General features: G+C 34.7%; 2 protein-coding genes across 2 annotated transcripts; both read left to right on the top strand.

Moving 5' to 3' along the window:
- The first annotated feature begins 622 nt into the window (after positions 1-622).
- LOC119632552 lies at positions 623-8,427 on the top strand. Its single transcript, XM_038025508.1, has 7 exons — positions 623-1,937; positions 2,876-3,045; positions 3,137-3,545; positions 3,610-3,909; positions 4,320-4,531; positions 4,591-4,687; positions 8,306-8,427. The coding sequence occupies exons 1-7, from the start codon at positions 1,466-1,468 to the stop codon at positions 8,425-8,427; spliced, it is 1,782 nt and encodes a 593-aa protein (XP_037881436.1). The 5' UTR covers positions 623-1,465.
- Positions 8,258-18,241, top strand: LOC119632549 (serine protease filzig-like). Its single transcript, XM_038025501.1, has 13 exons — positions 8,258-8,401; positions 8,461-8,769; positions 8,841-9,052; positions 11,737-11,808; positions 11,887-12,026; positions 13,793-13,799; positions 15,254-15,514; positions 15,585-15,792; positions 15,882-16,272; positions 16,330-16,405; positions 17,155-17,236; positions 17,723-18,021; positions 18,104-18,241. Exons 2-13 carry the CDS (start codon positions 8,475-8,477, stop codon positions 18,236-18,238), a joined length of 2,178 nt encoding a protein of 725 aa, XP_037881429.1. The 5' UTR covers positions 8,258-8,401; positions 8,461-8,474; the 3' UTR covers positions 18,239-18,241.
- The last annotated feature ends 645 nt before the right edge of the window (positions 18,242-18,886 follow it).

The raw sequence follows: 18,886 nt of genomic DNA, 5'->3' as shown, positions 1-18,886 counted from the left end.
ATGACGCGTGCAACTTGTCTCAGTATCGGACAAATTTGTATGATGGTTCGTTAACATCCATAAATAATATCCAGGTGTGACATTCTTAGCTAAAGTGAACCCTGCCTGTATCTGGTCAATCTTTCCAACTTGATCTGATGTAGAAGTTTGCCAATTTAACATAATTGGTTTAAATTACGAGTTTTATGGATCTGTACGCATAGAATGAACTCTAGTGTCCTCCTAACTTCTTCTTGCTCTTCTTGACGTCATTGTATTGCAATACGCTAGAGCGATATCCATATTTAGTTCTCGGAAACTGAACTAATTTTGTTGAATAAAGGAAACTTCAACCTTCATTAATTTTTAACTCAATGTAATTTCGCTTAAAAGTTCATCGAAAATGAGGCTCATCGTCACCGTTACATACAACACATTGATATGGTCTACATGTTCGAGACTTTCTTTCCGTGAAAGAAAGAAACGAAAGCACTGTTAAAGTTTATTTCTACTTCCGGTAGCGTAGTTCTTGTTGGAAATTTTTAATCCCGTAAGAATAGATTTTGTTAAGTTTTTCCGGATTGTAGCAGTAGCGTGGACATATTCGTAATCGATTATTTTTACATTGGTAACCACTATTTCGTGAGTTGAAGATCTTCAATGCCTTATGGGCAAAGTCGGCCAAGAGTTTTTTGTATTTCATCAAATACATTGCAAACGCCTTGCAAGCTGGGATTGGTTGGTGATTATGTAGGGGATTAAATGAGCTACAAAACTATGAACACATTGTAATTAAATCGATTCATTTAACTGCTATGGCAAATATATGCAAATGTACGATATATGCAAATGTACGAACATAATTGTCGACATCATAAATCATTAAAAGAATAATTGCATATGATGTTTGGATTAGAACACAAAAGGCAGAACGTAAAACAAAATAATGAACATCCTGTTGTTTGTTCGAAATATATATAATAAGTCTATAATGGGCCACTGCGTACCATCAAACACCCTAAACAGCTTCGCTTAATACATTAATTGAGTCGTTAACGAGTAGAGCGAAGAATTTTTATTAGCGTTCGACGTTGGACTGAAATATATCGGAATATAAGACGGTCACCGGGACAGGCAAGTTTAAAGCGATCCATAAAATGATGCGACATTGATCGATATAATAACTATCTGGATCTATCTCAAGTCCGTCTGGGTGTTACATGAATCGCTGCGCAAACTTCATCTACTCTCTTTTGCCACCGATGGTGTAGGGTATAAAAATATTTGATCAATCACGTTGGTCAGCGGACGCATGAATTAAGTGTACTGTTGTTTTTACGAAACAATAAGCTTTCGAGCACGAGTACGGGTACATCACACATGAAGTGTTTTATTAATTCAACGATTTTTCCTAAAATCGAATTATGAATTAGTAAACATTTGAACTGGCACAGAAAATGCTGCCGTTTTTCAGTTTGTTTTCGAAATGTTTCTTAATGATTTGTGTTTAAGGATCTCATTATGGCCGTTGCTTGCCTATTTGGCGAATATTAAAGGACTTTGTCCGGATTATACAGCAACACAAACTACTGCTACTATCACTACGTTAAGTACAAGTTCGACGACAACATCCTCGACTCCGACGAATCAATCAGCGAATACACAAACGAGCAGCTTAGCCGTGAGCACAACAGCTAGACCGAGCACTGAGCTAAATTTCAACAATACAGGATCAACTATAATTCAATCAACGACAACTACTTTGTCACCATGTCCAGCATATCCTTTGATGTGTTTAACCGATGGTAAAAGTCCTATATCATATTGTCCTTGCATAGATCCCCGTCAACAGAAAAATCGGTTAAAACAGCATCCCGACATAATGATATTCTCACCTTTGGATAATGCGAAATTTGCAAGAATTCGTACGAAACGCAGCACACAAGTGAAAGCACAAAGTGATTGAAATGAATAAATAGCAGTAATAATAATAACAATAACAATAACAATAACAATAATAATAATAATAATAACAGTTATCAATAGTTGGAGGGAAAATGAATCTTTTCAATTTTCTCTTGATTTTTCTAATCTTCATAGTAATCGGACATTTTGTATATGTCGAAAATCTTACATTAAGAAGAAGATTTGGTGCGCTAGCAATAGCTTTACATTATCCATCGTTCATATTATCCATCATACCATAGGACTGTAATGAAACTATGCCTCCAATAAAATCGTGCAATAACGACTTATATTACATAATGATTCGGCATTACATTTTCTTTCGCTTTAACGATGACACCGGAGCGTAGAGCAGTTAGAAACGTAATAAGAAGTCTTGTCCCATCACGCACAAAAATTTGATTTTATTGCATTTATTGTCTATCCCGCTCAGCGGGTCGAGTAAAAAGTTTCAAACTGATCTTCGTTACAATTCGCAATGAAAATATTTTGATATTTGTTTGATTTTTTTTATCTCATTTTCCTCCTTTCTTATCCCGATAATTTACACGATTTACACCACATGTGACATGGGTGACATGGGATATACTAATACTAATTTTGTGCTGAGGTATGCAGCACCCAAAAGCAATTATTATGCTGATCATTTTCTGAATCGATTTAAGCTTGTCTGTCTAAGCCGTCCGTCCGTCTGTCCCTTCATTTTCGCCATATAATGAGCAAGTTTTCAACTTTAAAAAATTTCTAAATAAAAATCACTGAATAATAATATTTCGGGCTGCTATTTATTCTTTAGTTTCTCTTCTCCTCTTCCATGCAAACGCATAAAAGGGTTCTTTAGTCCACGTAAACGGTAGATGGTGAATATGAAAAGTTCGGCCAAAGTCGAAAGTTATGTTATTACCTTTAATAACGGTATGATAATGAAAAGGTCAAGCTTGCACTGGAAGTGATTTGCATTTGAGCAAATGTACACCAATCACGGAATGTTCTGATCTAATAGAAGAGTTCTACAATGAACTTAAAAAATCGCCTCAAGCAATCGATTTTAACACGTTCATTGGCCAAAGGATATGCGATTTTGATGGTAAACATTTTTTGGTATGTTTTATAATGAAATTAAACATTTTTTTTGCTTGTTTTTTTTAATTTTTTTTTTATTATATTAAATGCACTTAAAATTTTCTCAAAGATTTGTTGCAGCAAACGATTGAATCAAAAGGCCGTTGGAACTATACCCGTGCAATTTCAATCAATGCATGCATTTGAAAGTTCCGTTATAGCATCGGAATCGCACACGAATTTCTTGCATGCGCTCGAACCATCGCGGTATCCTCATCTGCCAAGTATTTTACAATTTGCTCCTCTGTCCGATGTTGATGATAGAAACAATGGCTCACCCCCCGTTCCTCCACCAAATGCTGCTAATAATGTTCTCACAGAATCGATTAGATTTCAGCCGCTTAAAATAATTGAAACAGGAACCTTGCTCACTATCACTCAGCCATTTCTAGAGCAAGGTGTTACCGAGTTTAAAGACAATTGTGGTATTAGTAGCGGTTTAATTAATCGAGTGGTGGGCGGAGCAGTAGCCAAACAAGGTAATGTTTCGAGAATATGTCATTGGGACAAGTTTCCGTTGTAATGAACAGTATTTACCGGCAGGCACTTATCCGTGGATAGCTGCTTTAGGCTATCGGGATATGAATGGCGGTGGTGGGGAAATATTGAAGTTTTTATGTGCCGGAAGCTTAATTACTCTTAAATATATTGTCACTTCAGCGCATTGCATAAACCCGAATCTTACTATAGCTCGCCTGGGGGCGCATGACTTGATGAAAGTCTTTGAAAGCACAGCAAGAGATTATCATATAAAGACTATGAAAATTCACGATAATTTTGATCTTGTTACTATAGCAAACGACGTAGCTGTAATAGAACTAACAACCGAAGCGCACCTAAGCGGTAGGCACTATAATGTTTCCGCCAAAGCATACATTTGTAGCGAAAATCGATATTTAGTAAACTTTCGCAAATGCTTCTGAACAATGCTTGCTTGAACAATGTTAAACTTACGCTATCCGCTATCTATAGACTGCAAGAATTTTGTTCGGTCTGTTTTGAATCTTACTTGAGCTGCGATGGCCGAGCAAAGAGCAGCAGTAGCTTGTTGAACGAGCCATTTTGCCATTTCTCCAAGTCCAATTTTAAGATTTCACTCACTGTACAAGGTTGTTTTGTATGCAGAGCAATAGTGCGATCGGGGAAGCAATTGTGAAGAATAATTCTCGGAATTTTGCTACAAATGCACATGCATGGGCACAATGCAATGAATGCATTTTCGAACATTTGTATAAAAAGTGGAATTCGAATAGATTTTATTGCTATTATATGTTTACCTGAGGGCAATCATTTTCTTACCCATAACTTCGTGGGTCTACGTCCATTCTTGGCGGGCTGGGGCGCAAGTAAACATCACGGGAAAACTTCATTTGTCTTGACGGATGTTCAAGTTCCAATTGTGAGTCGCGAACGTTGTAAACAGAAATACAAATCCGAATTTAATTTTCTTGAGTTTACCGAAAAAGTTAGTGAAAAATTTCATTTTAAATTATCATTGAATTGAAATTGTTTAATTGTTTTTAGTTGTTATGTGCCGGCAGTGTAAATGCGGATGCCTGTCAAGGCGATTCCGGCAGTCCACTAATGTTACCACAGGTATGTTTTGATTCAATTATTTCCTTTTTATTATTATTATTATTATTATTATTATCATTAGTTTAGCCAGAGAAATAAATTCTAATATTAAAATCTTAACCTAACTAAGCTAGTCGTGGCGCTTTATTGAATACTCTACCGCTCTTGACACGTTCTTACATTGCACACTTGATATTGAATATAGGGTAAATTGTTCAAAGGATACGTCCATAGAGCAGCATTAGCTGCGAACATCTCTGCTTGCAAATGCTCAATGCATATAAACTGCAACAACATAAACTTCCAGATACGATGGAAAAATTGACCACGCCCATCCAATATATTAGAGTAATAAAACTCCATTTTCTTCAAGTTTATTTTCTGCAGATAAATATGGCGATTATGAAAGATTCGATGGGAATCGAATATAATTTTTTTTTTTGTCGTTACTTTTCCTACACTTTGCTTAATTATTCATTAATTTTTTGTTTTCAATTTGTTTTTAATATTATTTTTTGTAGCTGGTCGGTGCGACATATCGATATTTCTTATTAGGAATTGTTTCTTATGGTTACGAATGCGCTCGACCAAATTTTCCTGGAGTTTACACACGGATATCTTCTTATTTAGATTGGATTAAAAATAATACTGATTATAATTAAAAAAAAAAAACAGAATTATTACATATTAATCAATTATATATATATTTATTATATTAAATTAAATGCAATTTTTTGTTTTCATTAAATCGAATGTTTTCAACACCGAATTTTAAAAGCATTCCATCGTCGATATTTATATCAGCTATTAGTTCAATATCTCTTGTGCGTCATTCACCATGTATAGGTTTTTATCTGTTCATCGATCGAGATCGAGACTTTGGCATTGGGCATTGGATAAATATCTATATCAAATTTTAGGTCTACATCTAAAGAGTTATATTTCATAACTAAGATAGATTTGCTTACTGTAAACTGCAGTTTACAATGATTTCTTTCGTAGTTATACCTTACAACATTTGTGGTAGACGGTATATCCAGTGTATGCCGACATACGTAACATCCAAAAGATGTTAAGATAAGAGATGTTTCACCTTTTACTATACTACATATTGCTTAAAAACATTGTCTGAAACAAATTTTAAGATATTTTTTGATGAAATCTCTTACACTGATGTGTTTCAACTCAAGGACGAACACAGTTTTGCAGTTTTCTAAATTTCTCGATAAAACTCGTCGTGTAATAGCATCGTTACTCGACATTTTAAATTTGGTTTGGCTGGGGTAATTTTTTGAACCCCCTTCGAAACGAAAAATGAATCTCTATACGGCCAAAAGGTATAATTTCGACTATTTGACGATCAAAATCGATTAATAATAGTAAGCTGACGAAGAAGTCAACCTCACCGAACGTGGATGTATTTTTTCGGATACGAGCGATTGTCAGGCAATTTAACCCTTTATATGCCAAAGAGCCCCAATTGTTAATGGTTTTTGATGAAAATTTATTCGTGATAACGGAAGGGATCGCAACAGTCTATTGTTTAAATCCGAGCATATAGAGCGTTTTTCATGAAAAGCATGATACTTTCAATGGAGAGAAAGTGTATTTTCTAGTTTTTTGTGACGGAAATTAAGAAACAATAAAATTTTGGAAAGTAGATTAAGTTCGCTAAATTTAGATCACGCCAAGTGACGTTTTCGTCATCGTTCATTATGTGGACTTTCACGAAAGCTATGCCTTTGCATGAAAATAATGTGTAACTCTGGGTGTCTTATTACCAAAACAAGTGAATAACTGTGAAGTGAAGATTCATGGAAAGGTTAACAACAATTCGCAGAACCCTTTATAGATCAGAAAGGATTAGCGTGAGGATTTTCTAATGAAATTTGGTATTTGCGGAGAGCACAGGTCAGCGGAGTCAACAGAGTTGGATCGTACCGGTTGAACAGAGAAAACTTTAAGAATTATTGATTGAATTGCTTATATAAGTCGCGGTAAGTAATTTTTCAGCAGATCTCCTAAGAATTGTAAATAAAACCTACGTGGAGCAAATAATCACAATTCCGTGGTACGTCATTATGCGTTGCCATATGCCATTTCATAAAATGTGTATTAGGCAATCTACAGCATGGTCCGGCTGGCTTTAATACACAAAAGCATGCCTAATGATGTGATGTGATGAGCAGATGATCAGTCTAGCAGTCCTTAGTTATAGTATTTCGAATTTCAGATTTATGCAAATTCTAAAGTAAGCCTAAAATGGTAGAGTCAGTAACGGAGCAATTTAAACGAAAGCCTCACAACACTTTTAAAGGTGTATTCGTACTTTGTGCGATAGATGTGTTGATTAAAGAATATTTATTCTAGATCAGATAGTTAAATTTGCTGCCATTAAGGCATACCCTTGAACTCTGCGACAATCTCATTTTATCTAAAAGAACTAGTGTTCAAATACATCATTTCATATTTAATCTTAAAAGCACTTTTTAATTTCAAGATTAAATTAAATTTTTTTTTTTTCGCAATTTTTTATCTGCTCTTACTTTTGACTATCTCTCGGCATTTGCTAGGTACACAAAATTTTCTATTTCTCATGTATTACGTAATATTACGCTTAAATAAAAGGAAAATGCGAAGAAAAGATTCAAATTGTATTTGATTGCACTCTACGCAGCTTATTTGGTAAAAGAGATTTGGTTGTAACTTTTCTAGCGTTTTACAGCAATTTAATGCTTTAAATGTAAACTTCAAACAGCAGTGCTTTCCCTGAAAACAATCTTTACTTACGTTGATAAAATCTTGCAATATGTTCGCCTGGTTTCCATTATCTTTACTTTTTTTGAGGTTATGTTCTGAAAGTGAATTGATATGTAGAATCTATAATGTTCAGTGCGAAGAAAAAACAAACGCTTATATAAAAATGTCATGACTGAAAATGTGATTGTTTGTCCAGGCACAAGCTTTCAATTTCAAATTTTTCTCAATTGCGAGCTGCATGACCTATGCAAAAGCAAGTTGTATGAGCAAGAAAAGTATCCAAAGTGTAGCGTCATGAGAATGGCGAAACATTTTAAATGTTCAACAAAGGATTCAATTGGTCCAACGAGGTTCATTAAAAGAGTTACTTAATGAAAAAATGTCTTGGCAACTTTTTCAATTTTATTGTTTCATATATTGGCTGACGATATACACACATATATAATAAAAGTTTCCAATCGTGTAGGGTATAGAACGATTAGCATTTTGACTTTTTTAGAAGCGTGGTCGACAAGCGCAGATTAACTAATTAACTGTTATTGTGAAGAGATTAAAGCTTGCCTTCTTTGCTTTAGCTTTCCAAGACACGTGAATAGCCAAGTATTCTGTGCAGGTGTCTGCGCAGTCTATTAATGCAACTTAGAGACGCAGGCCCAATTTCAATCTAATTTTCCTATAATACTTTCTTTCATTCATAATTCTGCCGTTGCGTTAAAGACATAAACCCCTAAGAACATAAGAGAAAACTTATTTACACACGCGCCTAAGTCCCTTTATCAAAAATCATGAACAATTCATTGTGCTTGAGTATAAAAGAGCGCAGCTAATGACATGTATCTTCTAATTGTGAATATGCATATCAAACGTGTGTGCGTCTTAACTATTTTTTTCGCTTTCGCGTTAGGTAACGAACTGCAATTATCGAATCAGGGCGAATGGAAATGCGGTATAACCCGACCGCCTCAATCGCGTATCGTAGATGGTCGCGAAACGTTTTTGGGTAAGTTTTCCCTGAAGGAGTTGTGATTAAGCCGTAACGAATTATTGTTAATGTTATAGGATCGCACCCTTATATGGTTGCGTTAAAATATTGGATCGCATGGAGGTTCGGCATGGGTTGCGGTGGTTGTTTAATATCCAATACGTTTGTTGTGACGGCTGCCCATTGCGTTGTGGACACACTTGAAGGAAGCTACTTTAAGCCACGTTTATGGGCAGTGCGAGTTGGTGCCTGCGATCTCGCGAATCCATTTGAAAAGATTATAGAGTACGGTATAGAACAAGTTATTATGCATTCCAAATTCAATAGACGTATTCTAGCAAACGATATAGCTCTGATTAAAACAAATATGCCCATCAGTTTTAACGGTAAGCATTAGCAAAATACTTAAATACTTGGGAAACTTTGCGAAGGAATATAATTTTTGCTTCTGTTTCAGCTCATGTTTCCCCCATCTGTCTACCTACAGATGCAATGTTTTTTAATCAAGATTTTGTGGGTAAGCCTGCTGTAGTGCTCGGTTGGGGTCGCACGCGTTATGGAGGACCGCTTTCGCACGTCTTAAAGGAGGCTATCCTGCCCATTGTAAGCTTGGAGAAATGTCGCAAAAGTTATTCAACTGTATTCAGAGGCTTCGAACTTACCGATGGGGTAATTAAAAAGTCTTGAAATATGTCATTGCATCTACACTGTAGGTGGCACCAAAAGATTCTATAGAGTAGCCACATTACTTAACCAATTACGCAATCGTCAATAGGTTGAGTTTATGTATTATTTGCCGTCCGTTCACACATCTGTTGGCGTGCGTCTTAGTAGATTATTCACGATTGCAAAAATTATTGTAGAAGACGGAGATTTAGTAGTTGCAGAGTTAGTTTAAAAACTGGCTTAGTCCGTAGAAATATTTAGAGAGACGTTTAAAATGAGGGAGCCATCGTCAGTCAAGCGTCAGCAATTAATAAACACACAATTCACAATTTTAGACCCTCGAAGGTTGACGGTATATGATATGGACTGCTCTACTTGTAAGACATAGAAATGTATATCAGAGTTGTCGTAAAATATATAGCATTGTGACAAAACAACAAAAAATGGTACAAATATTTTGTGTAACTGCTGGAAAAACTTTTCTAATCAACACGATCGCATTTAACAAAATATTGTTACGAAATTCGCTTTTCGCGGATACAATTCGTATCACTGGATCGTGGATATTCTTTCTATAAGCGAAACACACTTGCACGTTTTCACTACTATTTACATTTTACTTTGGCAGTACTCCTGACTTCTCAAGTCTAATATTCTTTGTAGGCTCAAATGTTCTTGTCGGACAGATTCTGCCTTTCCGGAAACAGTCTACTTCTATACATTTTTACAAGCAATTTTACAAGTATTAGCTAAGTTAATAATTTCATTCGTAATCCGTTAACCTGCTTTTATGCTAAGCGTCTTCCCCGACCGGCAGCTGCATGACGAGCCGCGAATGGGAACTTGGGTTTTCCCTCTCCAGTGAATTTGTTATTTGGGAAAATCAATTAATTGGAATGAACTGGATTTGGCATTTCCGCAACAATGTTTTTTGCACTTATTGTGTGTGAGTGTGTGTGTATGTGTATTGTATCTACGCGGGATTGGAATGACAGTGATTTACCGTAAAGGGGAACAAACGCTTTTTACTTGTTAGAAATCTCTTTCTAGCATATTAGAAGAACCGCTTTAAACCAAGTATAAACCTCATGTTTGTTATTTCTCTTCCATTTGCACCTAAGCCGGCTTTATCATCATGTACGCTGATTACTTACGATTCAAGTTCTTTTTTAAACTGACTTTTTTATTTTAAATAGCTCATGCATTGTTTTATGTTTTCTACGAACTCCAACAGTTTCGTTTAAAAGTTTTTTGCTGCAAAAGTTTGACTCATCGCTAATAATATGGCGGTGAGATTGTTTTAAAAAGTTTTTAATATTCCCATGCAGTACACTAAACTAATGCTTAGCTTCTTTTCCCCTCCTGCACTCAATCCTGATTTTGTTAAAGAAAATTGTCCCTAACTCTTTTGTTGGTTTATCAACTACTCAGTCTATACAATTTATTATAGACATAGATAACATTCTGTTATTAACATGGCATAGCCGTCCTCGACTCTTGAGTCTTCATATTTGCCATTGACGCTTAATCGCCGGGTCGCGACTATTAAAGTCAATGTTTGCGGATTCAAATCTCAAGTGTGGCTACAGTTTACTTTAGTTGTGGGTATGGGTAATACTCAGTCGGCAAGGGCATAACACATACGGAATGGGCATACGCCCACTACGTTGTGGCCATCTTCTTCTAGCTTTTTCCATTTGCTCATTTCATCCTGCCCGTCATCGTGTTGCTTACGTATCATCACAATTACGTAAATTGATATCAGTGATATAAGTCAATCACTCATGTATACAACAACGCAACACGAAAAAATGCAGATCGTGGTAGCACATAACAGATGTGTGATAATAAAAAGTTAGAAAGCGAAATGGGAAAAAGAAGTAAAGTATGAATCGTTGGAAAGCCATACATTATATATAACTCGCAATAATGGCATCATTCTTTCACCCATCGCCAAAGATTGCGAGTAGCTACAAATAAATTTAATTTTTTTTTTTTTACATTACCCGTAATCTACAACAGATAAAGCGACAAAAATTCCCCGTGAATTCTATAGGCGCCTCCAGCAATACCCGAACGAAAATAAGAAAAATCGATTGCGCTGCTATTCCATCGATACAGTATCGAAATTTTATTCTTTTCGAATTTCGAAACGATCCGGTCATAGTCTTTGATTATTGTTTTTTTTGCTTGCTTAACGAGATGGCGTTTGAACACCATTTAGCAAAACTGGTCAAGGAAGCATTAGCCTCGCTTGGGTGGAATTTGCTCCCCTTCTTTTTTTTATTCATAAGCCATTACTCCTTCGAAACAATATGAATCACAAACTATCACTTATTGTCTGTGCGATTTGTACTTCAATTCTTATGACGATATTCGGAAAGTCGATAACCAGCACAATGCTACAACTAGGCCGATACCTTCCCAATGGAGGCAAAATATTGAATTTTGAAAAACTATTACTTGCCTTTTGCAAGGCAAGATAAACACTTTAAGAAAAGAGAAAAGAGAAAAAAAAAAAAACCGAACAAAATTTGTGCACTTCATACGATATATATAGTGGAAATCGTTTGGGGTTTTTGTTAATAATTATTTAGAAAAAGAACTGCATAGTGCAACTGGCACTCCACATACTTCATCAATCGGACAAAGCCAATAAATTTGAATTTAAATTATTTGTCTTTCAGGTAATATGCGCAGGTAATGGTAGTGCAGATGCTTGCCAAAGTGATTCTGGCGGTCCTTTAATATTTCAAGAGGTAATTATTTTCATTTTTATTTTATTAAATTTGCGTAATAATTTTTATTTATTATTTCTTTTCTATTAACGATCATAGAATCGTGACGGTGCTTTGGTTTCTAGCTTAGTGGGCATTGTTTCATTCGGTAAAGAATGCAATAACCCTGAATATCCTGGCGTATATACGCGTGTCGTTTCTTATATGGATTGGATTTTAAATAATACCGGTTTAGAAATGTAAATGAATCGCTTATTTTCACTACGACACGACTACAGATATTGTAATTTAATAGGATCATAAGCAAATCATAAGCAAGACTAACCCAATCTTCATTCATCGATTTGAGCTCAAAACATGTTTTGCATCAAAATGTAATTTATTTCAAGATTTTCGTTAAAAAATATAATGCAATTACTGCGGGATTTTTTTTCTAAAGTAAGCCGTTTTAGATACTAGATTGTCCATCTGTCCATGTAATCTTGTGTTTAACTTACACTTAGGTCGCAATTTTTGAGATATTGAGATGAAATTTTGTGCACTGACACGCTTTCACTCAAGGACGAACGCTCGATTCACTTTTTCGACCACTGCCTATATTAGACTTTTATTTTAAAAAGTCGTTATATGGAAGAAAATTGCAAACTTTAAACTTTTTCGACCAAAAACCCGATGAGTAAAATAGTTTTACTTATTGATTGACAAGTGTCGTGCGCTTTGACGGATCTAGCTAAATCTATGATGAATATGAAAATTCAGTCATCTGAAAATTCCCCTTTGTCAAATCCCTTAACGTCATCAATTATGAAATTTACCATTTCATTGATGTATGGAGCATTGTATTTTTTGTTTTGTTAATTAATGGAAAAGAGAAAAAGAAAAGAAAAAAAAAAAAAAAAAAAAAAAACAGTTGACCCTCGTATAACGTAATTATTCAGAGTTGAAAAATTAACAAATTTCGCATTTTAATTAAAAACGTCATTTATAGAAAAATCTTAAGACAAAATAACAATATTGTCAATCTATAAGCAATGTTAAGTGTATTAAAATACGCTTTGATCCGACGCGTAATTCGTCCGTTTCTTCCTAATGACTTCCTAATGATAAGCTATTATGAATAGAATAAATAATCAAGAATATCATTGCTCGGATTTTTACGATTTATTTTGTTTTTGTGGTCTTTTCAATTTTCATATATTCATATGTATGTATGTATATGTAGATATATATATATATATATATATATATATATATATGAGTAATCCATAAATAAATTAGTCGGGAAAGGTATAAAATGCACATATTCTGGATTGGCATGAATAGATGCATCGATATAGATATTTCAAGTCGTCCGTCTGTCCGCAAATTAAAATTGTAGTCAGCATTTCTAAGCTTTGTCCGACAAAACGTTATCGTAAATTTTCTCTTATCGCTTACATGAGATTTAATACGAAAATAGGAAATTATGAAAAATCTGATGATTCCTTCACCAATGTGCAGAGTTTCTGTTTAATATGCTTCAGCTAATTCTAACCCAGAGCTTTTCAAAATTGATTAAACATCACATAATGACAATGTGAATTATGCAATCATCTGTTGTTACTTTATTTTGTACAATTGTTTATACAAAGCCTTGCAGAGATATATAAGAATATGATTTGAACGATACCCGATACATGGTACACGAGATAACATATATAAATGGATCTTCGCTTTATTGCGCAGTTAAATATCGTATACAAGCAAGGATGGATATCAACGCGGATTCGGATCAGGAATACATCTTTTTGCGAAAAAGTCGAGTCCGTATACTATAGCATAAAATACGTATGCATATCCTTTCTATATACACTTAACACACCTGAGATAACATATCCGAAAACATAATAAAAAAATTATTACAGAGCGCATAGATTTCTAAGATTCTGTAAGATCTGTACATCGACTCAGCCAAAGAAAATGAAGAGAAGTGTTAAGTTTATACTTGAGTCCAAATTCCTTCTAGGTTGCGCGTAACAAAACAGAGATAAGCAGATTCACTGCTTTAATGAAGAGAAACTGTGCCGCAACGTATTAATAAATACTGTTAATCCTATAAAAATCAAATAACCGGAAATTTATTTTACAATCGGAAAACGCGTACAATTTTTGGGACGTAGACAAAGCTTCTCTTTCACACAATCCGCGCTACATGTATATGCTGTGTTTCAATTTCTAGGAATTTGTTTTGGTTTTTACTCAAGTCTCATATTTCATATGCTCTCTGCTCTTTCGCAAGCTTCTGTACGACGGAGTACAGTACTTTGTAGATGGGTTACTTTCGTTACGTTAAAATAAAAGGAATTCTTTTTAGGAACCAGTGTACAATATAAGTCGCCTAAACAAGAAAAGAATGCAGTTTTCCAAAGATGAAAAAGGATTTTGTATAATTACATCTCTCTCTCTCTCTCTCTCTCTCTCTCTCTCAGGAAAAGAATTATTTAGTTGTAGTTCTCTACTTGTTATTATATTAAGATTTTGCAGACAAGAATCTTCTCAATCGGATGCAATAATGTTATAATATTTACAATCGTTTATAAACTGCGTTGTGTGATTACTTAATGAGCGCGAGCTTATGACGTTATGTGTAGGAAAAAACTTTTTATTAAATAAATCATCTTGAATGTTAGTTTCACTGTCTGGTTTGAGAACATCTATAATAGATTGGAAGAATATTAAGTACTAATTGCAATATAATGATTATGAAAGATGAGGAAGATTTTCAAATCGTTGATTATAATAAATTTTTTATTTATGATATGAAGTTTGGAAAGGCACAAGTAACAAAATATCCAGTTTGGTCTTGTTTTCTCCTTTATAATAAGCAGCAGGAATGCGCTGAGAACTGAGAGCTTATCAGATAAATTTCTAGTCGGCTGTTTCGTACGCCATACCCGGAACTCGCATGGCCACGCAAATTAAGAGAAATTTCAGTTGAAATTTCACATTTTATATATACTTTTATACTCTCGAACTCTAGGTAAAGCATGAGGGATGGGGGGGGAATTTACACATAAATAAATGCGCGTTCAATAATAACAGAATCGAAAATAAGATTCATAAAAAGTTAGAAGCTATCGGGGATATTGATCGAAGATTGAGTTGCAGTGAAATCAATTAATTAATTAGAAAAAAATGTGATAAGCAATTAAAATGCTTATTATAATTAACGAAAAGCTTTGAGATTTCGCATCTTATTTAACATGATGGGTAGCTAAGATTCGTTCTAAATGGGTATGTATAATTCTTATTGGCATTTACATTTACACGATTTTATTATCAATAATCGATGAGCAGCATTGCATTTGTTTTATAAAGTTGTAAAAAACATAAATTTAGTATTAACTAATTCAATTGCTAGTATTTTAGAATTTAGTCGATAGTGAAGGTTCGAATTTTTAATTTTTGTTTATAAAATTTGCGGAAAATGTTTTTTGTTAATTTATTCAAAAATATTATCGTTTTATTAATATTAAAAGATCTTGATACATTTGCACAGCATATTATCAATTATCGCGAACACTTTTGCTATACGCCTAGTGGCGAAATAGGCGCTTGTACATCTTTAAAGTATTGCCCCGAAATTGTGAATTTATTCACCAGAGTTCATCCAAACATGGCCAAACGGTATTCAATGGAATCGCAACGTGTTTGCGGTAATCAAATCACTCCAGATCAGTATCCCTTGGTAGGCGCAGTTCTTTAAACGACATGAATGAAAACAATGACATCTAATGTGCGTACTTTTCCTTTTAAAGGTATGCTGCACGATAATTGTTAAAAGTAATAATAATGAGGATCTTACTGTAACAACTCCTACAACTACAACTACGACTGCAACTAGCACAACTTCATCAACGACTACTACCACCAAAAAACCAAAAAACGATAGTAGCAGTCGATCCATTGCTAATGAAACATATACCTCATGTGATACACCGGATTTTCAAAGCGGTTTCTGTAAACGTGAGTAAAATTTTTTTTTTTTTTTTTTATTTTATTTTTATTAAAGCTTTTAATTATTTATCACTTTTGCATTGCATTTAACTCCTTAGCGTTAGAAAATTGCCCGGAATTATTTAATAAACTACGTCGAAATTCGGAAGATGAAGAATTTAAGAAATATCTAAGATTATCGCATACTCTATGTGGGGAGGAAAAGACGATAGTGTGCTGTCCAGAGATAAATATTAAGAACATTCTTAATAATCGGTACAATAATGCTAGTCAACGTTACAATAAATTGCCGAGCGAAGAGGAGGGTTGCGGTCTTGTAAATCTAAGTACTACGAAAATTGTTGACGGTGACGATAGCGAAATTGGCGCCTGGCCTTGGATGGCCTTAATCGGTTACGATCCTTGGAGTGTCCGGCCATTTAGATGTGGCGGTACTCTAGTGTCCGCTCAACACGTCATTACTGCTGCCCATTGTATACGCCATGATTTGTAAGTGCTTTCGAAAATTTCTATAAAATAATAATAAAAAAAATATCTTCATTTCAGATCATTTGTTCGATTGGGCGAATACGATTTGACAAATGAAACGGAAACCGAACACATGGATGTAAACGTTGTAAAGGTAAAGTGTATAAAAATGAAAGAGAAGCAAACATAAACAAGCGGAGACTGAGCGAAAGAAAGAGACAAGCAGATGTCGTAGCAAACTCGTATCCTTTTACCCTAGCAACCTTCGCCTTATTATTTTATACATTTTTGAAAGTGAAAATCTTTCATCAATCCCAGTCTATCATCTATATCTAGACAAGATCTACTGTTACAAAAGCTACACATGCTGGCATGAAGTCGAATCTTCAGTGCTAATGTGCTAATGAGGCAAGCGCACGAAACTTAAGAATATTTTTTTTAACTCGATAGTGAATGTACTAATGGGCCGATCCAGGCGATTTTTGTGCTAAGCTTTTTTTAGTTTTCAACATAAACAGACAGCACTAAACTAACTGAAATTTTTACGCTACCTAAATATATACATACTTGGCAGAATCTTTTGACAGATTTTTTGAGGCCTTACAAGTTCACAGTGACAAGTATCTTGTGTAAGTTTGTATCAAACAGTTCCAGATAGTAAGAATGTAAATACCATATTTTGGACTTCCCCTCGATTTTAAGGAAAAGTTTGAATACTCTACCTCTTAAACTTTACTGATAGCATAAGTGTATACTCAAAACGGTGATAAGGAGGGAATATCATGGTGACAGGCAAATGTTGCTTCCTTTATATACATACGACTTATCGAAGAAAATTTATTTTTAACTTAACTTAAGTGCATACCGACTTATGAAAAAAATGTTAATTTTCCATTAATATAGTATTCTATACATCCGCAATTTGGTAAAAACCGACGTTCGGATATGGCTGTGTTGTTGTTGGAAAAAATTGTTACTTTTTCGGGTAAGTGAACTGTTAAAAACATTTAGACAAATTGTTACCACTTTTATACCACCCACCACCAGCGTATATTCATTTCATTTTTATACCCATCACCGAAGGATGAGTGGTGTATTCATTTTGTCAAAACATTTGCAACGCGCAGAAGGAAGCTTCAGAGGTATTCTTGATCAGCATCACATTTTGAATCGATTAAAGCATGTCCGTCCGTCCGTTGGATTTTCGGGTGTTCTACCTATGAACCATGATTTTTGAGATATTTTGATGAAACTTTGTACCCTGTTATGTTATTACGGACGGACGGACAGACAAACTTAGATGTAATAACAGTGGATCTGGTCTATCTCAATTTTTTGTGGGTATTCCATATATCTGCATAAATTTAATACAACCTTGTACCACAAAAGGTGTAGAGTATAATTCGGTGGCGAATAGAGAAATTTCAAAATTAGATCAATATGACTGATGTTCTTTTTTTGTTTATGGCAGACTTAATTGCTCCGATTTGCATGCCAACGTCTAGTCATTTACGCTCGAAATCTTACGTTAATACAATGCCATATGTTGCTGGTTGGGGTTACACCAGTCAAGGTGGTGCAACATCGCCTATCCTAAAACAAGTTCAGCTGCCAGTTCTCGAAAATGAGGTCTGTCGTCGAATTTATACTACTTTAATGCCTCATTCGTCAGCACAGGAGTATGATGAATCAGTGATTTGCGCGGGTTTTGTAGTGGGTGGCAAAGATACATGTAAAGGTGACTCAGGTGGCCCTTTAATGATACCGGAGGTATGCTTTCTATATATATTTGCATTTGTGAACCGAATAAACGGTTGTAAGCTTCTATTAATCATATTTTTTCATTGTTCAGCTTTATAAAGGCATAACACGTTATTACTTAATTGGAGTTGTATCCTATGGTCATGGCTGCGGTCAAGCTCCTGGTATTTATATAAGCACTCAATATTGGATGGATTGGATTATAGAACAGATATCGACCATGTGATTAATTATTATTCTCTAATTGCTTTTGTACATAAAATTGTTGGCGTTTTAAATAACGCATAAAAAAAATTTCAAGAAATGCCTTTCTGATCTTATTGAAAAGTGAGCAACTAAACAATAATGTGTAAGATGGAAATGGGAAATGGTGCTGCAATTCGCAAACGCGAAATCAGCAGTGAGTATTAGGCAAAAAAGAAAGATCATCACGAACATTTCACTAGGTAGCCGTGGTACTCTCTTCGCTTCTTATTGCCGCAAGAATACTACGCAATGCATTACATACATTCAAACACCTTTATTTGAACTTAATCCTTTTATTCATTCTTTGTTTACCTACCCGTACAAATAGAAGAAAGCATGAAAGCATATTCGAAATGGTTTTCTAAGAATTTGTCCAAGAATTCATCGAATTAACAATAGATTAATTAATTAAGTAAATAAAAAATTTGAACTGAATATGACATCAAGCCACAAAAAGAAACAAAGAAAATAGAGGATTTGTGAACAGCGGAGTCCGTCTTCAAATTTAGATGAGCTTACAAAATACTAGATTGGGGGGAAAATTGTGTTCTGTTTAAAATAAAACATTTCAATTTAAAGATGTCTGAGGTGGTCCTCACGATTCGAGCGTTGGACGCCCATTGCGAAG

This window comes from Glossina fuscipes, unplaced genomic scaffold, assembly GCF_014805625.2.
Source record: "Glossina fuscipes isolate IAEA_lab_2018 unplaced genomic scaffold, Yale_Gfus_2 1, whole genome shotgun sequence".
Taxonomy (NCBI): domain Eukaryota; kingdom Metazoa; phylum Arthropoda; class Insecta; order Diptera; family Glossinidae; genus Glossina; species Glossina fuscipes.
Note: the sequence above shows the minus strand (reverse complement) of the source record. Positions and strands in the feature narration are given on the sequence as shown.

What these genes read in the sequence shown, in the direction of transcription:
- LOC119632549 (XM_038025501.1), top strand. Translation starts at nt 8,475, where the DNA reads ATGGTTGCGTTAAAATATTGGATCGCATGGAGGTTCGGCATGGGTTGC. An exon ending in TCAAAGCGGTTTCTGTAAAC is followed by an intron (nt 15,793 to 15,881) that starts GTGAGTAAAATT and finishes TTAACTCCTTAG; the next exon opens with CGTTAGAAAATTGCCCGGAA. An exon ending in AAAAATTGTTACTTTTTCGG is followed by an intron (nt 17,237 to 17,722) that starts GTAAGTGAACTG and finishes TGTTTATGGCAG; the next exon opens with ACTTAATTGCTCCGATTTGC.
- LOC119632552 (XM_038025508.1), top strand. Translation starts at nt 1,466, where the DNA reads ATGTTTCTTAATGATTTGTGTTTAAGGATCTCATTATGGCCGTTGCTT. An exon ending in CACACAAGTGAAAGCACAAA is followed by an intron (nt 1,938 to 2,875) that starts GTGATTGAAATG and finishes GATAATGAAAAG; the next exon opens with GTCAAGCTTGCACTGGAAGT. An exon ending in TTGATGGTAAACATTTTTTG is followed by an intron (nt 3,046 to 3,136) that starts GTATGTTTTATA and finishes ATTTTCTCAAAG; the next exon opens with ATTTGTTGCAGCAAACGATT.